The 24,995-nt window shown below is 45.5% G+C and overlaps 1 protein-coding gene across 1 annotated transcript in view; it reads left to right on the forward strand.

Moving 5' to 3' along the window:
• Nucleotides 1–23,283, forward strand: part of zfpm2a (zinc finger protein, FOG family member 2a) — a 125,446-nt gene extending 102,163 nt beyond the window's left edge. Inside the window, exons 6-8 of the mRNA XM_080470852.1 lie at nt 18,654–18,860; nt 19,547–19,774; nt 20,140–23,283. Of these exons, the coding sequence (XP_080326978.1) occupies nt 18,654–18,860; nt 19,547–19,774; nt 20,140–22,721 (3,017 nt within the window). The 3' untranslated portion in view covers nt 22,722–23,283. The remainder of the gene's footprint in view (nt 1–18,653; nt 18,861–19,546; nt 19,775–20,139) is intronic.
• The last annotated feature ends 1,712 nt before the right edge of the window (nt 23,284–24,995 follow it).

The raw sequence follows: 24,995 nt of genomic DNA on the forward strand, positions 1-24,995 counted from the left end.
GGGCTGGACCGGTGGACGGGTAGAAGAATGGACAGACAGACAGGCACACAGACAGACACGTGGCCATGTGATTTCTGTGTAATTTTGGAAAGCATATTGTCTAATTTTGCCATCTGTCCGGGAGGGAGCGATGGCAGCGTGGAGCTCATTTGCCGTCTGCTTGCTTTATTGCGGCTATACAGAACAAGTTTTTGGAGCGGGATGCAGGCCCGGGTGGGCAGCCCACTGGAGCTGAGAGGCGTGTCCATGCAGCGACCAGGTTCCCACCACTCCATCATGGTCTACTGTGATTGTCTGACATCCAGACACACATGCAGAAATGCCCCTGAACGAAGGCTCAGGCTCCAGTGTTGCGGGCAGAAATGTCACGGTTGACGTGTTTAAATCTGAACGTTCGCAATCGTCATGTTTACCAAGGACAAAGTTGTTCAAATTTTTGACTCTCTACAACAGTTTTGAGCTGTCTCTCATACCACCAGGCCATTATGAATTTGGTCCAGTTTGCAGGGAATGGTCATATAGACACTCTCTCACACACACACACACACACACACACACACACACACACACACACACACACACACACACACACGCACACATACATCGCTGTCACACATTGTGGATCACGTCTGGTTCAGCTGCTCCTTGGCTCTGACATTAATACAGAGCAGATTGGTGGAGATCTGCAGCCCTTGTTGTTTGATCTTTCCTCCTCTTGCCACATTTCCTGGCACTGCCCCCCTGCCACACCGCGTGGCGCAGGCAGGACTGGCATGGCCTCAACGTGCCTGCCAGGTTTGTTCTCTGTCTTCTTCCCCTTCCAACTTATTCCCTTATGCCCGCTCCATGGATTCAGTTCTGCAAATTACAAGAGCTCCCCTACCCCCAGCGACAGCCTGGATTCAAGAGACCTTCAATCTACCAGTTTGTCTTCTTCAGAAAGGAGTGATGCTACCTCGGCCTGCGATGTGTCACTCCGTTTGCTTTTTTCCATGATAATTGTCCTCTGCAGTAAATTGGGTTATCTTCCTCATTCCTGCTTCCAAGTTTCGCTGAAAGAGTCTCTTCTGAAAATCTAATTTTGGCACAAATTACCCAATATTAGAAGTATTAAGCTGTAAGGCCATGACTAAACATAAGATACAGGCCAAGCTTCACCTCAGAACAAAAGACATTCCTTTGCCAACAGTAGTTTCAACTTGAACAAACACTGTATTCTCTTATCAAGACCCCATCCCCTTCCATTTCCTATTTACCCAGGACTGTCATTTAACCGGTAATGCTTTGAGTCTCAATAGAGAAATTGTTTAAAATGTCACAATCGAACGTATGAATTAAAAGCAAATACGTCTTGGAGGTAAAGGCAGCATCAGTGTCTTCTGTGTAATCTCAAGTATTTGTTCAAAGGAATGATGACTGTGAGCGTCACACAATAGTGTCCTTTCTCCGGCATTCCTCCCGAGGTGACGATCAGGATGGGCGGGAAAAAAAGCTAATTTGGTAATAACGTTGCCACACAATGTCGACACCCAATTTGCACGGTCTATCTGCCATTTTACAACAATCTGCCTTCCCTTTTATGAATCGGCATCAGATCTCAGCCTTATCTTCCCCCCTTTTCTGCGTAAACCACTTCATTTGTGACTAATGGCACACGCGCGATCGTTATCGTCCTAATTTATTCCAAGTTTAAGATGAAGGACCGGATAAGGTGCAAGAGACAATAAGTTAAAAAAGCCAGTGTGATGCCTGAGTTAATGAGGCACATCGTCGTCCCCCCCCCCCCCCCCCCCTTTTTTTTTTGTGCGGCTGAGGTCAAAAGCAGAACGCACACTGATTGAGAGTGAAGGGAAGAAAACCAAGAAGGCAATTCAGAGAGGGGAGAGCAGAAAAGGGGGGGTTGAACCGGGGTTTTCTTCACTGAAAATCTGCTTTTGATGGAGATATAAAACATCAGAGCCTTGAAATAGAAACTCAGTGAGCACCTGGAGATGAGGACTGGCTGGGGCCCGTGAGGGAGACACTGCACCTTCAAGTGGACAGGTGTGAATTAGAAATGCGCTGCCACTCAGAGTGCTCTGGCCCCATGAAAGGTGAAGCTCTTCAGGCATTCATGTTATATTTTTTCTATCTATTTGGAGGGAATGTCGAGCCAATGTCAATGTCGATTTAATATAGACTTGGTCCTCTCAAAACTGCTAAAACAGAATGCCGTGTTTGAGACCTCACAGACAATGGTTTGAAACTCACAGCATTTGGTTAAAGAGATGCTCAAGCCATTGAATAAATCAACAGCGGTTCTCCTGTTTAAACTTAAAGCTGCTAAAGATCTGAACTCTTCAATGTGTTTCTTTTGAAATGAATAGTCCTATTCAAGTGGACCAAAAGGAAAGAAGTGTGTCTCGCATTCATTTGGAAGAGATTTGCTGGCCCACTTCAGCTCTGATGGGACTGGGGCCACAATCTGGTGATATAACGGTAACCTCTGGAGCTCTACAACTCAGCCTGCAGTGGATTATGGGTTGTTGTTGTTTTTTGTTAATTTGTTTGTTTGAATCAAGATGGCTGCTAATTGGTCTGCAGCAGGCCAAGAACTTAGTTGCATTACTGTTTTTTCATCAAAGTTATGACAATATTTCTGAGTTGCTGTGACTCACTCGAGGAGCTGCTCTCCACTATGTTGGCCAGCCTAATGCTGACCAAGCAGCATGACTCCATAAACCAGATTATTTTGATAAGAAGTTTGGCACAAAGCAAAAAAGAATTGATTGTATGTCGTTGTTGACGAGTTTTATGTTTGTTTTTTGTTTTTTTAAACCATGATTTGAATTTACATGACTTGATATGACTTTCCACATTAGGGTTTATATTTGTCTGAGTATCGGAGTTCCAGATCACTTCTTGCCTGCATGAACGCCATCATATTTAAAAAGACGTGTTGTAAATGAATTCAGCTCGAAGATACAGAACTGATGAGGATCACCATTCAGTGCTTTGGCTACTTTTCTCTCTCCATCCACAGAAGAATAAAATGCTACTCTCACGAGTGAACACTGTGTCTCCTAATGTGAAACACACAAGATCAGTCTGCCTCTCAGGCCTCCTGGGCAACATATGGAGCCCTCCAAGTTACTGTTCAACTTCCCAACGGCTGTTGTGGAAAGTGCGGCACTAACTGCGGCCCTCAGAGAGCTAATTAGAAACCCTTGTGCATAAACCTTGCTTTGGAAGTTGCTGTGGGCTGCACCAGCCCCAACCGAGGCAGGATCTGTGCTGCCTGCGAGATAATAAACAAAATTTGCATATAATGTCAACGTTTGGCATCCTTCAGCGATGGCCCCGCCACTTTTGAAGCGCATCGATCAAAAAAAGTTTGAACAAAGCATCTGATCACTTGCAGCCGCTTGTGTGTGAGAGAGATGTTTGGATTCATTTGAGGCTTTTTCTATTAGAATTCTGGATGCTTAAATCCTCGCTAATTATCGCTCCCACCCTCCAGTGGTTTAAACTTCTGATTCGTGGCAGATAAAGAAAGCCCCTCGTAAGAGATCCCCACAATGCGTATTTAGCTGCGGAGTAATTAAGCTGTATTAGACTTCATTCATACCTGCCAGAGTGTAATACTGCACTGTTACACAGTGACGCTTTCAATTAATGAAAACGTCTAAACCAGCATACATCTGGGATCACTATGCAGGGTCGAGCTCGACTGTATTTGTCATGCGCTGTAAGCCAACACAATTACACAGACCTAACATAGTAATTGCTACGTAGCAGCTCTTACAATGGTAGAAATGGAATTACCTCGACAGAAAAGTGCCTAGTAGGTCTAGTGGGAAATGGAGGAAGAGAAGCAAAAGGAGGGGGGGTGGGGGGGGGGGGGGGGGGGGGGGGGGGGGGAGAGAAAGAAGCTCAACCTTTTACCGAACTGTAAATCATGCTTCACTTTTAAGAGGTGGGAAAATAAATAATGTCTGAAAGTGCAATGATTTCAGTGATTTAGGGGAGCTTTTGAGAAGCGTATTACTAGAGGTGACAGCCTGTGGGAGATAGGCAGGTTGTGTTAAGAGGAAAGGATAAGAGGCTATGACATTATGTCTGCAGGGTTAAGGTGTCAGAGTCAAAGCGTGAACCACTATTACTGGATCAATACTTCTCAGTTTTGCACTTATCTCTGGCCCGATGGTTAGCAGCGGCTTTCTGGATATACACAGGCCCTAAATGCCACTACTGAGAGACTTGCTTCATTTTTGTACAGCCAGAGAGGAGCATTGTTGCTGTAAATGTTAAACATTTTTAGGTCAGCTTTTTTTTTTTTTTCTTTTTTTTCTTTTTTCCATGGAATGGTTTCCTGGTTACTATTCTTCTTGACACTGAATGGCGCTTTGGAATATTTCATTAAATCATCCCTTTAATCTGGGATAGGTGTCAAATGAAATGCTGGTTTTGTTTTATTGCCATACAGCGTGGCTTGTTTTGTCAAGTCCTGCCGCTGAAATGTGTCCTCAAGGAAAGGTGAAGTCCATCCTTTATGCTTTAGGTATTAAAACAAAAAGGCAAAAAAAAAAAAGAGAGAGACAGAGAGAGAGAGAGAAATTGCACTCATGTCATGTCAGTTCTCGCACTGGAAAAAGAAACAGTCACAGTCAGGAACAAGAAAAAGCGTGTACTTTCAAGTCTTTCATTAAACTTCTGAAGCCTCCGAGTTAATCCGTGCTGTACATAGAACAAAAACTCAGCATTCAACAATTTAAAAAAGCCAAGAAAGAGAGAGGAAGAGAGACAGAGAGAGAGAGAGAAAGAGAGAGAGAGAGGTGGGAGGGAGGGAGGGAGGGAGAAGGGGGGAGATATGGAGGGGTGGGGGAGGTGGGGGGACTGGCCTGATCGCTACATATTCATATTCCTATGCAGGCGTTATCACTTAAAAGGCTTTCTAATTACAACAACAAGACAAAAACTCCTTGGATTCCTTCCAGACCCGCTAAATGATAAAATAAGCTTGCACTCTCTCTCCTTCTTAATCTCTGCAAAGCACCTTGGAGCCTCATCTCCCAAATACAGGCGAATGAATGTGAAAATGCCATTTAGAGATGCAGGTGTGACATTTGATAAGAAACTTCTGGATTAAATATGTTCTGCTAATGAGGGAACCCAGCTACCCCATCAGGGCAAACTATTGGTGGGATTGTGTGCGCGCTGATAACATTCCGCGCGCAAACATCCAAATTCATTATTAATAAACAGCCGCAGTCTCTCTATGACGCCGAAAGTCTGGATCCTTCAGTGGAGAGACGGGGATGTTGCGTCTCATTAGGAGAGGCGAAGGAAAAAAGAAGGGGGAGGTACGAGCGGTGTATGTCGCGGGGTAGGGGTATCAACTGTTTTCATATTTAGCTGTTTGGGGCTTTTTTTTTTTTTTTTTTTGGGAGGGGGAAGAGAAACAATTTCAAAGAGTATGTTAATGGGGCATTGAATGTTGGAACAAAAGGGTTGAAAGTTTCAGGGGATCTGGCAGCCACAGTGTAATACTCTGGCTATAGCTAATACGGAAAAGAGGGGGATAGCAGACTAAGCCATTGGTGCAGTAGACTGGGAAGTCCCTGGCCCCAGCTTGACATTTATAACGATTTGGAGAAGATTAAAGCCGTATTACTGCTGTAGTCCATAATGTGGCTTTGTAATGAGGTGTGAGTGCATTACCGTCCTGTGGAAGTTAACTGCTGTTTCAGACCTTTGAAGGAAAGACAGTGAGAGAGGAAGGGAGAGAGAGAGAGAGGGAGAGAGAGGAGGTTTCAAAGAATTCTTGACTGCATTGTGGCCATCACCAGTGAAAGACTCCGAGGCTGAGCAAGGACTCCAGAGGCCTGCCAGCAGTGGAAGCTGAGGCTGCCACCGTTGAAGACTTGTCAGTCTAAACCAGCTTAGTTCAGCCAGCCAGCAAAGTGTCTCAGACTGACAGGCAGCACTTTGTTATTCGGACCAGTAACTGGAGGTCCATGTCTGCCGACTGGAAATATTTTATATTCAAATAGAAATTAGAAATGGACTGTGTTATTTCAAGTATGGCAGTGCAGAGGGTTTTTTTTTTTGTTATTTTTTTTTTAAGGTGCACACAAACTCGTATAAAAAAAAAAAAGGAGTAAAAAAGCAGCTTTAGTAATTCTGCCAACACTCTGGTTTGACAATTATTATTTTTGGCCCGGTGGCTTTTTTTTTTCTTCTTCTTCTTCTTCTTCTTCTCTCTACAGTACATAGTAAAAAAAAAAAAAAAATGACGGCGTTGCCAATTCTAAAGCCAGCCGCTGAAAAAAAAAACGAAAAGAGAATATCCTAAATGCTGCTAAAAAATGCACGTGTTATCTGCAAAAATAAAAACACAGGTAATTCCACGTTAGCCTGTGCAAATGAAGGTTGCAGGTGTCGTCCGTCCATTTAAACGCTCTTTATGATGTTAATTAGTTGTTAGCGTAATTTCCCAGCCTCCGCCATCAACCGTGAGAAGTTCAGAGACCTGCTGTTAACTGAGAGTCAGTGCCATGGCACCGTTTCAAGAGCTCCCGAAACGGGGGGACGGCCGGCGATAACGAACAGGTGATGGGGCCTGATGCCTATGGCAGCAGGATATTGCAAAGACAATTGAATTCGTTGGGAGAAATGAATCTTCTGGACAGCATATCACATGTTAAAACAACACACATTGCATGCAATTTGCTTATGCAGGAGGGTGATAAAGTGTGCTTATTTAAAAGATAAACAAAGGGGGGATCTCGTGCAGTAAATTGTGCATGTGTGTTTATTCCCTATGAGTAACGCCAGAGGTTTATAGTCCCAGACACGGGCAGCCGTACTTTATGGCGCCTCTGTTTGTGTGATAGCAGTATTTATGATATTGGAATTTATGTTGTACTGTATTCACACTGTCTGGATTGCTGCTGCTGCTTTTGGTGGTCCGTGTTTAAAATGTACTTAAGTGGATTTGGTGTTTGTCTTGCGTTTGAGCGAATGCCTTTGAATGATGTCACTCAGCGAAGAGGTCAGATTCATTATCCCCCTGCGTACTTCCTGCAGGAATCCGGCCTCCCAAGGTTAAATTCAAACATTCCAAGTTTTTCTTTTTCTTTTTCTTTTTTTTTTTTTTATTGAGGAACGAAAGGCGTTTGAATAGAGAGGAGTTTCATCTCCTCAGCCCCCTTGCTCCAGCTAATCTTAACCCCTCCTCGCAATAACATTTCCACTCCGCTTCCCTCGACTCCAGACATATTTGCTCTCCCTTCGCCGCTCGTGTCCTGTTAAGATTTTAAACAGCAAACATAAAAATGCGGAAGATAACCTGTGAGAAAAAAAGAAAAAGGAAAGAAAAAAAAAACACAGGGAGAGAGCTTTGGAGAGACTTGACTCCGAACATTATTTTAAAGACCAGATCTGAGAGCTCTGGCGCAGCAGTCGGGAGCGATTATCTGCTGTGATCCCTCTCCGATGCACCAAAGTCATTCATCTGCCGATCCTCCAGCCCCCCACCACCACTACCCCGGGTTTTTTTTTTTTCTTTTTTGTGAGCTCCTATGCAAAGGCGGACCCCTAATCATGTCGACACCGTGTGTCAGCGCCGTGGATGAGCAAGGCCTTAGAGATGAGAACGGCTCTGTAAACATGGGCAGGCAGCAGGGAGCTTCCCTCTCCCCCACCACGCTGCTTGGAATAAGCAAAAGGGAAGATTTAGGGATTTTGCGGGGCCAAACTTTGTAGTATCAGCTCCGGGTCTTTTTCGACGTTTTTCCAGGGTGCTGCCTATGGGATATTGTTCTTAGCTTATGAAGTGCCGCCCGCCTGTTATAAGCTGTGTCTTTTGTCAATAGTATTACAATATTTGGAACTGAATCTTCTCTCTCGCCCTCGCTCTCTCTCTCTCTCTCTCTCTCTCTCTTGCTCTCTCTCGTTAGATTCAACTCTTCCACGCCTGCCACAGCCCACATATTGTCTACATATTCTGTCCCTGACCTTTGCTGTTGACCTCCAACACTCAGATAAACCAGCAGAATCTTTATGACGAACTCCTGTAAAGCTGCGGACGCCATTTTTCGTTTGACCTCCGCATTCATAGAAGTTTCCCCCTTTCGCCACCCATCACTGTTGATTATGAACTATCATGACAAGAGTAGTAAATCTAGTGTAAATCAACCGTGTGCGTTCCGTAAACAGGTTAATACAATTGGCTGTATCAAAAGGGAAGTATATTAACAACAGTCAACTGTGCTCTCTTCCCCCCTGTCAGGATTCTATTATGGAGCAATGCTCCCGCCCCTTGTTTTGATACAGCGGTAATTTAAAGACCGATCTTAATTGACTTATTTTTTCCGCATGTCTGTCGGAGCCTGTGCATGCACTGCAATAAGAGTCTTGTTTCTTTATTGGGCCACACACAATGTACTGAGTTCAATTTTACCATTCATAATGAATGCAGCCTCGCCATTCAAATGCAGCCATAAGCACACAGCAGATAAGAATTTAATTAAATGTAGATTAAAACCAAACAGGAAAACACACTGGCTGATAATTTTTTATCACGTCCCCTGGTCATATTTTTTTTTTTTTCCCCCTCCCCTCCGCTCATACTTTCGACTTGTTCTTCCTTGGGCTACATCTTTTCTGCTTGCCAAAAGTGGCGAAACACCTCACACATCTCACCGTGGTGCGGCGAGATTGTGTAAAAATGCAAAAAAGAGAGAGGGGGGAAAAAACGAGGGGCGGTCACACGATTAATCAGAATCCTCGTGTCTGGGGAGGATGGAGGCTGGCAGAGGATTGAGGTGGTGGGGGTTGGGGGGGTGTAGTACAGGGGTTGCAAGGAAGGAATTAGTTGCTTCATCCCAAATTTGCATCATATTCCAAAAGGACAATCCCCAGCACTGTAGGCAAGGGGAAACATATCTCGCTCTCTGCAGGAACAATTAAATATATTTCGACAATGCTGAATAAATGTCACCTTCAGTATCAAATTGTCCATACTTGCTAAACATGTTGTTACAGTGAGTGCCTCGAAAGCATGCCCGAGCAGTGGGAGAGGAGCCACGATTTTCTTTCTTTATTATATTATTTTTTTTGTTAAGATGTGGACCACAGCCTCAGCTAACACAGTGTAACACACATTCAGGAGCTGTTCACCTCAGGCTCTAATAGTGTGCTGAACTCCACTGGGGATACCAGTGAGCAAGAGACAACCGCGGTCTTGTCAGGGATTTCCCACTACTGAAACCTTACACCCGGGTACTCAGTCACATATTAAACATACATTGTTTTAAAAGATCTGCTGAGACCCCCCTCCCACCCCCCCACCCCCCTCCTCCTTGTTGTACATTTTAATTATGAGAAAAAGTGACAGCCCTGGTGTTAATGATAAAGGGAATGTTGGTGGAGGTTTTTCATCTCTCTCTCAAGAAGAAATACATTAATTTCTCACCATCTGGTGTACTTATCATGCAGCATATTAACTTGCATCCAGTTTTTCCAACACTTTCAAGCAGCTGCTGGCGTCGACAGTTACCTGGATGACTTGAAAGATAAAGTCTGCACTTGTAATCAGAGGTGTTGGTCTCACCAGACTGGAAAATTCCAAATGAGTGGTTGTGGATCTGAATTTAAGGGGTGCTTTTCTTTTTCTTGTGCGGCGGGTTGCGTCAGCAAAAGAGGTTGAGAAACACGCCGTGGCGGTGGAGTTCTGCGCCGAGTCATAACCGGCGCGGCGCTCCCGGCCCGGCCTGGCTGTGCCTGTGCCCGCCTGCCCACCGTGCCTGGTGCCGCATCTCAGTTCCACTCTATTACCCTCACGCAGGCGATTGGCCTTTTCTGTGGGGAAAAGAGCAATTTCCTGTCGCAGTCTGTTTGATCAAGTGCTAAACCCTTGTGATCAATAGAGAGACAGATGTCGGCTCCAGATGGCCGCGTGGTGATACCTGGGGCAGCGCGGGGGCTTGCCAGGACGACAGAATGGCAATGAGCAAGGGCAGCGGCTGTGCTCCCGATGCACCAGCCACAGAGACACAATGTGACAAACGCAATTAGGCCTTTTAGCTGCAGATTATTTATTTCTCCTGCAAACCGACAGAAAATTTAATTAGCACATACTTTAAGCAATATGTAGAATTACAGGGGGTGCAGAGACAGAGGGCATGCTGGGATGTTGGCCCATGTGTGTGTCAGAGAGCGAGAAAGTGTGTGTATTCCGTCTGTGCGTGCCAAATTAGCGCGCTTGTAAGGAAAAAAAGGTAGCGGAATACACGTTGTAACGCATACTCGAGTAGAACATATAACTTGATAAATCCCATTCCTCGTGACCAGATCAATAAACGTTGAATTCCAAAATGGATGACAGGTGCATCTCTCTGGCTCTCTGTCCTTCTGGAGAGGAAAAAATAACTGCCAGCACCAGAAGGCCAACATGGACCTTTCCAAAGAGGAGAGACAGAGGAGGAGAGAGGCTCCCATTTTTTAAACGGCAAGCATTTGCATTAGGGCTGGCATCCACCATACACCCCCAAATTCACACACACACACACACACACACACACACACACACACACACACACACACACACACACACACACACACACACACACACACACACACACACACACACACACACACACACAGAGACTGTGGCCAGCCAGCCCATGTGGCGTAGGGCCGGAGCCATGTTGGAGGAACCACTGAGGCGCGTGGCGATGGCGCGGACGCTCTCCCAGGAAAAACTGAGCTTCGCCGTCGTTGGCCCCGCGCCGTTCACCTGCTCCCGCCGAGGCATGATGGGTATGGGGGGGACACGGGCCACGGGGCCGCAGCTGGAGCAGGAGGGGAGGAGTAGAGAGAGAGAGAGAGAGAGAGAGAGGGAGGGCGAGTGGGATAGCGGTGTGCTGTGGCTTCCCGTCACGAGGGGTCTTCTGGTCCCATTAGCGGGGCTCGGTCAGGACGGGCCCCCACCACCACCACCACCGCCCCCACCCCCACCCGTACTCAGCCTGCCCGCCGCCGCAGCGGGGGCCGCAGTAAACACATGTCGACCGGCCACAACCGGGACACAGGCAAAGCACTACCCGCAGAGAAGGAGAGCTAATAGAGTGCTCAATGGGACAAACCTGTCCAAATAAAGAATAAAGCAGAGTGGAGCCGAGCCGAGAGGAGCCAGTCACAGCTTTCCTTTAATAGTCTCCTCCACTTTCCTGTGGACAGGGAGGAGCCCACTGTGTGTGGCAGCTAATGAGGGAGAGCAGCTTTGTACTGGAGGAATGTGGCTGGTTTTGTTTCAGACTGACAGCTCAGGACTCCTCACTGATATCTGCAGTATGGAAAGTGTGAAATATTCTCTTTTTTTTTTTTTTTTTTCTTGCTGTGCATGAGAGAACATTTAATTTTTTATGGGTACAATTGAAGAAAAAAAAAAATAAGATTTGCATGTTTTTGGTGATGTTTGGGGTGCAAAGCAATTCATCCTATAATTGAATACATTTCATTAGGAAATAAATACATTTGAAGTGGAAATACTCGGTCTCTGTCGTAGCACAGTAATGGAGCAAAAATAGCTGCTAATTCTCATTTCTATTTTCTTCCCCCTCAAAATGATTACAGCACCATTACCAGGCAAACATCCCCCTGCCAGCCGGTATCGGTCTCACCGTGCTAGAAAAGCTCCTCGAATCTCCAGAGACGAGCCAGAGAATCGTCTTTTAATTTCAAAGTGAAACATTAAAACCAAATTTTTGTTAAACATTTGCTGAATCACACTATTGCATCATGCCCCCCCCCCCCCCCTTCAACTGCCTTACCCCCCCCCCCCCCCCCCCCCATCCCAGCATCTTCAAACAATTCATAAATGTGTGTTGAATGACATTGTTCAGTGTGCTGCGCTGCTTTCATGTCTTTGTTGCCTGTGAATGTATACAGTAAGAGAGCACGGCGTGTATGAGACTCCCCTGGGAGGACTTTTTAATTTGTGGATTCTGACCCGCGTGCCATTCGCTCAAGGCCATCCATGAGCTCTCGGTACTGGCTATATCTGGGAAAGAAGGAAAAAAAAAAAAACGTGATACTAAAATTAGTGCGGACAATGTGGAGCAAATAAAAAAAAGAGAGAGAAATGTAGTAGTGGGGGCTGTAGGGTGTCAGGAAAGACAAGAAGACAAGGACAGCCAGGGCTCTGTAAACACATATTTACTCAACAATATTTATTCCCCTGGAAAAATTAGTTGAAGCTTCTTCATTTGTCAATTGTTTTGAATAAGAAAAGTGATTTAATGTTCACGTCATTTAAGGAAATGCAGCAACAAGAGACAAAAGATCATCGGACATTAAAAGGAGATATTTCAGTCACACTGACACGATGTAATTTCCAGCCAAAGATCAAGTTAAAACGAGGTCAGAAGAAGAAGAAGCCTTTTGATCCCAACGCATCTCTCATGAAAGTAAAATCTTTAGCACCTACCTGCGAGGATGTATAGGCAGACTGGCGTCTGTGCTGCCCTGCCATGTCTGAGGCAGGCGTCTCTGCATCATCACAAGCAACAGCAACATCCACTGGGGGCCCGCCGGGGCTTCAGCATGAGAAGAGTGCCTCCTAGTGGCAGAGGGAAAACATGAGAGAAGGAGGAAGTGGGAGAGAAATATAGAAAGAGTCAATCTGTGTCAGCGCCTTAGTGAAAATAATAGTAGAGTCAGCTAATTCTAGTTTAGTGTACCGTCAATAATAGTAAGCTTGTTTGACCCTGTGAATGATGTTTCCTGCTTGGGTCTGGCTCAGCGTTTTCCTTTCTTGCTGCTTGGCTTTGCTCTGCTCTGCTCACTCTGGCCTCAGGATTGTGACGGCCCGTTTGACAGCAATGAGTCATCCTAATGTGTTCGACTCTGATGATCCAGAAACAGTCCAAATATTTACCAGCATTCATGAGGAGGGGTTTGTTTAGCGTTTGTCACAGCAGCCATCAGGGCCCTGCTTGTCAGGTGCAGATACAGATATTATTCACCCGGCACTCCTGATTAATGTTTCCACAGGTTCTGGAGAAGTTGACTGGGAAGTTGTTTATTGTGTAGGAACAAAGGGGGGGGGGGGCAGGAAGAGAGAATGAAAGTGGCGGCGGTGAGCAGCCACTTGATATTCGTAGGTGTGAGTGGCTTGTTCCCGTTTGACCAGGAGGAGTTGGGAGCTGATTCGAAGACAAGAAGAGGAGGGGTCTTTAATTACCAACCTCACTGTGGCTTCAGGCACCACCGGCCTCACTTCACAATTAAGACCAGCAGTTAGATCAGAGCCACTAGTCGGACAAGAGACGCTTTAAGTGTCAACATCAGGTTTGACAAAGGAGAATGAAAGCGGGTTTATTTGAAACTTTGCCTTGTTAAACCCTGTAAAAGGGTCACGGCGCACTCCCGTGTAAGCAGACCCGAACAAATCTTGCTCTGAAGCGTGCTCCTCTCTCAAACCGCTCCCTCCTGCTTTATAATACATGACCCCGCGATGCATTCGGATAATGCCAAGCGTTCCCAGGAGGCCCATTTGAACTCCTCCCTTCATACGTGGCTGTGGTGCAGTGGGACTGTACTCCAGTGCCTGTAATGGCCTCTGCAGCGGTAATGTGTTTGGACAGATGGGAGCGGCAAGTGCTGATGTGCTTAACTACGCATTTTACAGCTAAACTATTAAAGAGTTGTGCTGTTTACACACCAACATTTGAATACCTGTCTTCAGGCCAGTTTAATTATCCGGGCCCTTCTGTTATTTCTGCCTGCTTTGTTGTCTCTCAGCTTTTGCATGAGGCATGAGAGATTTGTTTGCAGCTTCATTAAGATATGGTGTTGGTGGTGTTGGTGGTGCGAGTGGTTTGCGGGGAGCAAAAAATAAATAAATAAAATAAAATAAAATCCTGCTCGAGTATCTCGCACCCTATTCTCCCATCCCCCCCCCCCCCCCCCCCCCATGCATTCGTAGATACTGTACACATCCGTTTTCCTATAAAGTCATTTAAAGTGAGAAAATTAAAAAATGCCCTGTGATGCCTGCACTTTGAAATCTCTCGGGGCTTTAGGCGAAGGGGAGGGTGCACACATACACACACACACACACACGCTCACACACCCACCTCCAGTCCCCCGCGATTTATCCTGAGACGTTTGATTAGTTTATGAGTACTTATAGAGAAGGAAAGGGTCTGCATTATAATTTTGTTTCATGAATTCCTTCATATGTTCATCTTCAACTGCACGTTCAAATAAACCATTAATCAAAGAGAAGAGAGGGAAGAGGGCATTTAGCCAGCAGAGCCATAGTCTTGGAGCCTCAGTGAGCTGGTGGATATGGTATTGAGAGACTGTAGGAAGCAGTGGTTTTTAATTATCTGGACTACGTACAGGATGCCGTTTTTGATTGTTTTAATGAGGCAGCTGGCCTATTGTCTCCCCTTAATTCCTCCATTGTTTTTAGAATATGTCATAGTTCTTTATTCTTTTATCAGGTGCTCTGCAGGAGGATTTAGACAATAGCCTTCATTCCAACTGCATTGGCCACTGCACAAAGGCAGCTCACACTGCAGACAGTTAGCAGGCAAACAAGTGCAAATCACAAGCTGCACTTTTCCCAGCCTTTTCCCCAGTTTCACCACTTTAGCGTTTTTGCTTTTCCGCTCTTAACTCCTGCCCCCCCCCCCCCCCCCCTTTTAGCCTCACCCCTCCCCCTTCGATCATTTCGTGCCAAACATGCCATTGTCAGAGGTGGCTCACCTGTGTTTCTGCGATTTGAATCACCTGCCATAAAATAGGGCTGTCATCTGGACAGAGGCATGACGAATCTTTTTGAGATTGTTTCCTTCATGGAATATTTGTTTCTGTCTGTTGCCCACCTGACACCCCCATACAGCTGGATAGTATTTTTTTATTTATTTTTTAATCCTTGCATCTTCATGTTACACATTTCTGCACAGGCGTACGGATTCACGCAAGTGTAGCACAGTGGGAATGTTTGTGCATGCATGGACTTGTATTTTAAGACGCTGTGGTTGCACACTTAATCATAGATATCGTGCATGTGGACACATGGACGGGACACATGCACCGTGACACCAACAGATAAGAAGCTACTTGAATATTTTGTTTGCCTCACTCTCTCGGTTGGGTTCTGCGTTGTGGTTCTCGGTGTACACTCTCGCAGGTGAAATCTGCGTCATTTGCACATATTTTAAACCTGTCAATTTGCTCCTGAAGTGGAAACGGGTCGACTTTACTGGGTTGTACACCAGCGGTATCCATTTTAATGTCAGAATTTGAACAAACACCAAATTTATGCGACGTTTGAAGCCGCCGTCTTCACTAATAGGCACCGTGTCTACAGGAGTCTAATGTTGGACTGTGAATTAAAATACTTTGCAATACTTTTTGCACATGATCCTATATTGCTAAAGCTACACAGAAGATAATGGTGCACTTCAGGGAATTTCCCGAGCGAAGTTGCCGTAAAAAGTGCGACAGATCAGGAGACAAACAGTGACAACTTCCAACTCTAATTGTGATGACAATATAAGTGCAGTCGAAACCGTAATCCTGCAGGCTGAGCACATGTATCTTACCGCCCTGTCGTGGTTGAGTGAGTGACTGTAACAAGCGGAGTGCTGCCTCAGTGTTTTGTATAGCTCAGTAAAACTGGGACATGCAGTCCTAAAAACTCACTTCCAGCATTCTCGCACACAACAGATGGATCTGTAGCATTCTTGGCTGAAGGGATGCAATCGGAGTGCATATTCCCGCTGTCAGAAAGCAGTAAAACATTTTCATCAGACTCCACATAATCTGCTTCATTTCAGCTGAGGAGAGCATACAGTATCTTTGATTTGGATTGATCTGGGGAGAGAGAGAGAGAGAGAGAAAAAAAACACAAAACACTGATTTGTATCGGAGCATCAAGGCCTAGTTCATGATTCTCTTTGTAAGCTGAGCGTGTGTGAACCAAGAGATCCTTACAGAAGAGGGAAACTTTTGTGGCTATGGCTGCGATATATTCCCCGCCATTGTCAGTGGCAGTTTGTATCTACCTTGATGGTAACTTGGGCAGACAGTGGAGAGGAGTTTTGTTATTTTAATTAGGAGATAAAAATTCAAAGGGCCTCTCCAGGCAGTGTGTGGTATGACAGAATCAAAACGATGAAGTGGAGCGGGCTGAAGTGTGTGTCTCGTCACAGCAGATTGGCCGACAGATAGGCACTGCTCTTTAAAGTGGCGCAGGCACGCACGTGCTCCTGCGCACACACACACACACACACACACACACACAAAAATCATGGCGGGGAAGTCTGCACACAAATGGGACTTTGAAAGATAGCATATTTTAATACCATTTCACTCCTTTTGACACGTTTGTGCTGGTCTAATTTTCAGTGCTTCAACAGCAGATAGGAAGGTTCTCCAGAGGTTTTAATCAGGACAGTGATGTGAAATCTACAATATTCAATTTTGAATTGGAATAATGGTGCCATTCAAACTTGAACCCAAATAATAATGTACACATAATTATTGTCAGCGTGGCTCTCATTCCATGTTTCCTGCCGGACAGAAATGTGAATTGTTTTCACACGGCGGCTCACTTGTGCGCCTTCGTCATGTCTACAGGGCGCTTTTAAACCTGGCGATTCATGGGGTTTGTGTAAACATGAGTAATCAGTGTTCCACATGTGCGGGGGCTTTCGAGCAGTGTCCCCCTGCCTTCACACCTCTCCTCAGGACTCTCTTTTATTCCACATCAGCCAGGGCTCAAATCGCATGTCCCCCTCTCAGCCTGACACTCCGTCGGTATGTTTGCACATCTTTGAAAGCGAACAGCGTGCTTTAATTAATTGTCCAGCTTTCCTCAGAAACAATGTCCTAATTCTGCCATTTAGCGGGAGCGTATCATAGTTTGTTGTTATCTCCCCAGCCAGATTTCTGTAAATAGTCATATTAAAAACTTTAATCTCTTCAATGGAAAATGAAGTGCAGCTGAAAAGCCTGTCATGTGCTGAGATAAATATTATCTAAGCTAAAACCTTCACTCTCTCCCTCCACCCCCCCTCCTTCCTTGCTTCCTCCTGCTCCCTCCCTCTTTCTCTGACTTAATGAATATGTTCTGAAGATTTCAGAGGAATGCTTAATCCCAAAACACAACAATCTAATAATATGGAGGACCTGTCTCAGTGTTCTAGCTGACAACGGCACTCTAGGCTTCAGTTTATTCCAGCCGCGGTTTTGCTTCCGGATACGAGCGCCAGCAGCCTTAAAAGACGTTTGAGTGACAGTCGAAAAAAAAAAGGGCATTACCTTTAAAGTGTGTATTCATCCAAAGTACAAAATATGCATTTTACCAGGCTTTTAGCATTCTGCCAACATAAATATGTGTAAATGCTTATAGCAATAAAGAATGACATTTAAAAGGCAGTGTCTCTCCCAAACCAGTGTCCCTCCAGACAATCTTCTCAGTTTTTCATTAATACTAAAGAAAGAAGGTCTTTAGAAACAGTTGACAGTCATTTTTTGTCAATTATCCAGAATATTGTGGGCCCTGGTTTTAGTTGCACCTGTTTTTGCTGAATTTTGTTGTAGTAATGTTGCTTTTCCACTCGCAATTGCTGTCAGTGTCAATGTGGTCCAGCCATCCATCCATCCAAAGGGTACAACTATTTTTTTAAAGGGATTTGGACATCTAAAAACCCCATTGTAAAGTAATATTTCCAAATTCAACATGTTTTCAGTTAATCCCATTTAAACTCCCGTCTCTGCACTGGCTGAACACTTTATTGAAATCCAATAATTTGTATTTGTTGTCTCGCAGACTTTGTCCAAATCAAAGGAGCCAAATTCAAATAAAGTCCGATAATTAGCGGAAATTTGGTGATTTAGTTAATGAGCAAGCAAAACGCAGATTGTAATGAATAATAAAACTCTGTGTAATTTCTTCTGTCGGGTACTAAATGTTCACTATGACTTCTCATCTCTTTATTTTTTCTAGTTTGTGAAACAAAAATCAAAGTTACCTCTCCGTACATTGGTTTGCTGTCAACATGTCTATTATTAGATGTTAACCCCAGAAAGTCAATTCAGAAAGAGAGAAGTATTAAGAACTGGGGCTTTAGTCTCATGTTGTTTAGGCTGTTTGACTTGAGTCCTGATGGCAGCGTCATGAAATGTCCATGCCAACCTTTAATAATAACAGCAATAGTGTCCTAATTACTGTTAGCTGTCCGGCTAAGTAGCTCACAACACTAGTTATACGTAGTTATCGTTACATAATTCACCTCAGCGTGAAGTGAAGCTCTTTGCCCTCCAAACATGATCACTTCACATATACCATTGAACCTTGCAGACATAAATCATATCCCCTTTGTTGAGCTCATACATTCCAGTCAAAATTATGTGAGCAACTCATTTATGGGAACTGTTTTAATTTGTTCTTTATAGGACGATACATGATGTAGTTTTATGGTTCTTCACTGACTTCTCAAGCGTTCAATTTCAAGAACCAGAGAATCTTTCCGAAGTTGTTTATCCAATGAGCAAACAACTCTTTTTTTCTCGTGACATTTAAGAATAGAAAGCCTTCTCCACTCTCGCAGCACGTCTTTAAATGTCTCCTCTATCTCTGCTTTGTCCAGGTGGCCAACTGTGGTGCACCACCACCAAGAACATGATGGAGGGCGAGGAGCTGGTGGCGTTCGCGGTGGACTTTGACTCACGTCTGCAGGCGGTGAACCACATGTCTCTGAGTGAGGGCATGTACCCAGCCAGGCTGCTGGACAGCATCCAGCTCCTGCCGCAGCAGGCCGCCATGGCTTCCATCCTGCCCACCGCCATCGTCAACAGTGAGTGTCTGTCGGCGCACGCACCGCGACACCGGTGCACGAACACCGAGCTGGAACCAGACGTGCTTTTGTTTAGACGAACACAATCTCACACACACATGCTCTTGTTTTCTCTCTGGCTCTCTCTGTCTCTCTCTCTCTCTCTCTCTCTCTCTCTCTCTCTCTCTCTCTCTCTCTCTCTCTCTCTCTCTCACACCAGTCCACAGCCTGCACTCAGTCACCTGCTTAACAAGGAGCGTCGTCTCCGCCGGGCGTAGATTAACCCAGATGAGTCTCTGCACTGGAGATAAGAGCCATCGACCTTCAAGTTTTGGGTTCACATAAACACACTGAGGCTCGAACTAACGTGTTAATTGCAAAATACACGCCTCATGCAAATAGTGTGTTTATTTACTTAGCGAGGGCTATCTGGGTTCAGCTCAACAGGGAGGCTTCTGTAAGCAGATGGTCCAGTGTTCTTGTTTGCCCTTGAGAAAGGGCACCAACCCAGTGGTAGCAACACAGCGATACGCTGCAGCTGAGGATTTGGTGGAAAAGCCTTTTAATGCAAGCTTTGAGAGTTAGAACGATAGAAGAAGAGTGTGTGCATGCATATGCTTTATCTTCATACTTATGTGTAAATATAAAGAAAGAACTGTTTGTATCCCGATATCACATCCCCTCTGTCCCTGTCTGTGTCCCTCCAGAGGACATCTTCCCCTGCAAGGCCTGTGGAATCTGGTTTCGGAGCGAGAGAAACCTGCAGGCGCATCTCATGTACTACTGCAGCGGGCGGCAGAGGGAACCGGAGACGGTCGTGGAGGAGAATGACAACGGGCCCCACCAGACCCCCAGTATTTGCCCGTTCCCACAGTGCAACAAGAGCTTCTCTGGAGCCAGGGCCTTGGAAATGCACTTGAGCACCTCACACAGTGGTGAGTGACAATGTCGAACTTGACTTTCACCACAATTGTAATGCATTGTTTATATTTTGTGGCTCCCGTAGCGAGCTTGATTTGATTTCTAAAAGGAAAACGTGTTTTACAAAAATATAACGCAAGGAAAGAGTTGTACGCATGTTTGGAAAAGGGACTGTCATATCTTTAAAGCAATATACATATCTTGCTGTCAGCTAGTATAGTTGACAGTTTATCCTTGAGCAGGAAAAAAAAAAAAAAAACCTAGTGGATGGGAATAAGCTTGGCATAATGCATGAGCGTTTGATGGTTTCTACAGTTAACTCTAAAGGAGAAGTGGGAGGCGAGATTCTGAGCATTTCTCCCTTTTATCTCCTTCACAGGTGTCAAAATGGAAGAGAGCCTCCCTCCTGGCACCAGCTTGAAATGCACAATCTGTAACTACACGGCAGATTCTCTTATTACATTCCAGCATCACATCATGTCTCACCTGTCACAGGCGGCCTTCAGATGCAATCACTGCCATATCAGCTTCCAGAGCCACAGGGAACTCTTACAGCATCAGGACTTACATGGGCACGGCAGCAAACTTCACAGGGAAGGCGACGGCACCGAGCATTCCCCCAGGGGGCCCGAGGAAAGCCTCCAGCAGCAGCAGCAGCAGCAGCAGCAGCAGCAGCAGCAGGCCCGCGCTGAGCTGGCCAACAGGAAGGATGCTCTGCTGGGAAGTCCCAAAGGGGCCCTCAACAAGGAGACCAGCACAGACGGAGAGGCTGACAAAGCTGAGAAGAAACCCATGCTTTCTGCTCAGAAGGGAGAGGCCCACCCAGGCAGCAAAGCCAGTTTTTCGTACACTAGGATCAAGTCTGAGCCCTCCAGCCCCCGACTGGCCTCCTCCCCTGTGCAGCATAACATGCCTACATTTCCCATGGGCCCCTTCTTGTCTCAGTTTGCTTTCTCCCAAGACATTTCAGTGGTCCCACAGGCCTCGGAGATTCTGGCTAAAATGTCGGAGCTAGTTCACCGGAGGCTGCGCCACGGAGGGAACAGCTACCCCCCTGTCATCTACAGTCCGCTCATGCCCAAAGGGGCCACCTGTTTTGAATGCAATATCACCTTCAGCAACCTGGACAACTACTTGGTCCACAAAAAGCACTATTGTAACAGCCGTTGGCAACACATGGCAAAGTCTCCCGACTTCTCCGCTCTCTCAGATAAAGTCCCTGAGGCGGTGAGCCCCAACAGTGGTCACAGTTCTGTTAGCTTGTTGGCCGGCTGCCACCCGACAGAGGCCGACAGCCACCTCATGCAGTCCGCTTGCCTCAACTCAAATGTGTTGGACATGATCAATGCCGGGGCCAAGGGGCCTGATAAGGATCTGGCAGGACAGGTGAAGAAGGTCTCTACCCCGACCGGGGCTGAGGAGCGGCTCAACGGCAAGCAGCTGGAAGGGAAAAGTCCCAGTACGGGCTTGGTAGAGAGCGACAATGATCCCAACAAGACGACTTGTGAAGCCTGCAATATCACCTTCAGCCGCCACGAGACCTTCATGGTCCACAAGCAGTACTACTGTGCCACTCGTCACGATCCTCCGATGAAACGTATGAGCGCTAATAAGGTGCCCTCCATGCAGAGAACCATGAGGACCCGCAAGCGCAGGAAGATGTATGAGATGTGTCTCCCTGATCAGGACCACCAGAGGCCCCCTATGGGTCAGCCGGGTTTTCTTGGAGTTCCTCCTATGAACCCCTGTACGTCACAAGAAGCTGTAGAGAGCCTTGCCGACCGCTTTCACCCCCGCTGCGATATCTTTCCAGGAATGGTACCCAAACACCTGGAGGCATCTCTGACTGTCACAAAACCTATTCTGGCTCCTAAATGCAATACGGTGGAGCAGCAGGAGCTGGACGCCCCCATTGATCTCAGCAAAAAGTGTTCACCAGACAAGACGTGTAGCTCTCCGAAAAGACTTTTGGACTATCATGAATGTGCAGTGTGCAAGATAAGTTTTAACAAAGTGGAGAACTACCTGGCGCACAAACAGAACTTTTGCCCTGCAACAGCCGCCGCCGCCGCCGCCGCTGCTGCCGCCGCCACTCAACAGCAACAACCACAGCAGCAGCACAATGAGAGCGGCAATCCTGAGTCGACCATGTTCCCGGATGTAAAGAGTGAAGGCAATAACAACCCAGACGACGTGTATGATAAGAGCCCGGGCAAAAGTGAGAAGAATGGCAACGGGAAGGTGATGGTGCAGAATGGAGGCATGTTCCCCCCTCACCTGGGGACCGTGCAGGGACTTAAGCCTTTTGCAGAGCCCCAGCTCATCCCATCGAAAGATGAGAACAAGAATATGTTTCTGCCCCACTGTCTTTATCCCGGAGCAATAAAGAAGGCGAAAGGTCCCGAGCAATTATCGCCATATTTTGGGATAAAGCCAACAGATTACGTGACTGGAGGACCGGTGATGCAGGGAGAGGCCGGCGAACAGGAACAGAGCGTTAATGGAGGAGGAGGAGTCGGTAGTAATGGAGGAGCAGAGACGGGAACAACCAGAGAGCAGACCCCACAGCCTGCTGCTAATGGCTGCCCCCATCCTGGCAAAGAACCCCTTCCCCTCCTGCCCAAAAACCGGGGCATGGTTATCGTCAACGGTGGGCACAAACCGGAGGAGCGTTCAGGCACAGCCCCGCCACAGCAGGAGAACCAGCCCCAGTCAGACAGCCAACCCCCTAATCCTTCACCGACGTGGGCCGCTGAAAACCAGGCCGACTCCAACGAGAACATGTCACCTTCCTCCAAGTCCCCGAACGAGGAGGCGGCCCCCACAGCCAATAAAGGCGTGAACGGCTCTGGAAGTGGCAAATACTGCCGCCTCTGTGACATCCAGTTCAACAACCTGTCAAACTTTATTACCCATAAGAAGTTTTACTGTTCGTCACATGCCGCAGAGCATGTAAAATAAGTAGAGAAGAATAAGACACCCTCTCCTTCTCTTTCCCAGTCCTCCCCACCCCTCCTCCCCCAAAAAGACTTTTTCTCCTTTTTCCTCCTTTGTTTTGGTACACTGTTGTGTCTGGAATAGTGCATCATGCAGTGCTAAACGCTGCTTGTGGACAATCAAGAGAAGCTTCTTCTTTCATCGTTTTAAGACTTAAAGATGCAAAACCATTGGTTAAAAAAAAGAAAAAAGAAAAAAGAAAAGAAAAAGGAAACAAGAATAATATTGGTGCCACTTTCACATTAATTTATTTTACAATCAGTATTAATAGGAGTAGTGATCTTAATTTAAATTCCAAATGAAATTTATATCAGAGTTGTTTGTAATGTTATTGTATAGTCATTCTTGTGTAGCACACATATTGTTTACACTGTAATGTAGGCTCAATGAAACAATAGACAATACAAAAATGAGATGCATTTTAGACACAAAAATAGCTACTGAGGCACTTGTGTATTCTTATTTGCTGTACCAGTTTCTGTATATGCACAAAATGTCACCTGCAGATTGCTACTAATGACTTGTGAGCCTTAAAAAGAAGAAAGAAAAAAAAATAAAATATCACCATTTGGGGGTGATCACGGGCACCACCCTGCAGCTCACATTTTGGCATATACACATGGCTTTGCATACATATGTGGCTGTTTGTCCCTGTCTCTTTTCTTCAACTCAGATGTGGATGTTTTCATGAGGATGGCAGCATTCTTGTATAGTACTCGTATTTCTGTTTGATGATACACTTTGGTCTCCCTTTTTGAAATTTGCTCTCAATGCAATACTTTGTAAATGAGGGAACATTACTGAAAGCAGTATTATGAAATGGGGACTGTGCATATAATTATTTGTAACCCCATTGGGAAAAAAAAAAAGAAGCTGTACAAGAATTAAGTTTATTGCTGACAAACAAGGTGGGTGGGAGGTCAGTGGGGATACTGATGTAAAATGATCATTCCAATGTCCTGATTATGGGAGAAAATGTTTCTTAAAACGTTGTTGCTATGCATGTATATGGATGGAATTAAATTCCTGATCTGTTGGAAATTTTTATTTTGATGTGGTGTCATAATTAAACTTAAATCCTCAGGATAAACCAGTGCTCTTTGGTCTTTCTTTCACATCACCACTGAAGATGCACTGTTGTTAAAAACAGATGCAACTCTGAAGAAGCTTTTATTCTGTTTGCAACATATACCTAATAATTATTAAGAGTCTTGTCTAATATTGGTCCGTGGAGGGCCGGAGCCGATCCCAGATGACAATGGGGAAAATACAGACAGTTACACATTCACATTTATTCAGAATAACCAGTTACTTTAACCCACGCGGCACATGAGACGATTCAAACTGACATTTCTCACTTTAAACCCAAAAGTGCAAACCACTATACTACTATGAAACCTGGCAATATTCTGTAGATCCCACCACAGGCAGCTGCCACTCTTCTTCTAACACACTGCTGATGCTCACAGGCTATAAGATTTTCTTTCCTTTTACTGGATCACGATTCTCAATAGGACCTCCGCATTGCTGGTGACCAATCCGATACTTCTCTGAGAATGGTGACAGTACTGAAGGCCAAAGAGAGTCCAACCCGATAATAAGAAAGTCTACCTGATAAAGTGGCCTGTGTGTGTGTGTGTGTGTGTGTGTGTGTGTGTGTGTGTGTGTGTGTGTGTGTGTGTGTGTGTGTGTGTGTGTGTGTGTGTGTGTGTGTGTGTGTGTGTGTGTGTGTGTGTGTGTGTGTGTGTGTGTGTGTGTTGTGTATATAAAAAAAAGTGGTAACTCGGTTACATTTGAGTGAAAAATGAAGCAAGAGTAAGAAGTGAAAGCAGTTTTCCTTCAGGCTTTAACATGGAAGAACATGCAGAGAGGAGTAAAATGAAAAGAGTTGAGTGTGTGTGTGTGCGTGTGTGAGTGTGTGTGTGTGTGTGTGTGTGGTCTTTGCATTGATAAGGAATAATGTATTAATTTTTCAGCACTGCCCAATCAGGTGAGGAGCCTGAAATAACAACTTGAAAGATAAGATGAATCTAAGACAGAAAATATTTCATCACACCGAATCCCCTCCAGTTATCTTCATTTAAATAGCTTCCAATGAAGCAGAACTGTGCAAAAATATTTTCAGGAATTGACTTCTTGATGAACCTTCACAGGTGCGGAGACAATCTGTACCAATGGCTGCAGAAAAAAGGTTAAAAAAAAAAGGAAGATAACTTCAATTTTTTATTTTTTTTTATT

The sequence above is a fragment of the Lipophrys pholis genome (assembly GCF_963383615.2).
Source record: "Lipophrys pholis genome assembly, chromosome: 9".
Taxonomy (NCBI): Eukaryota; Metazoa; Chordata; class Actinopteri; order Blenniiformes; family Blenniidae; genus Lipophrys; species Lipophrys pholis.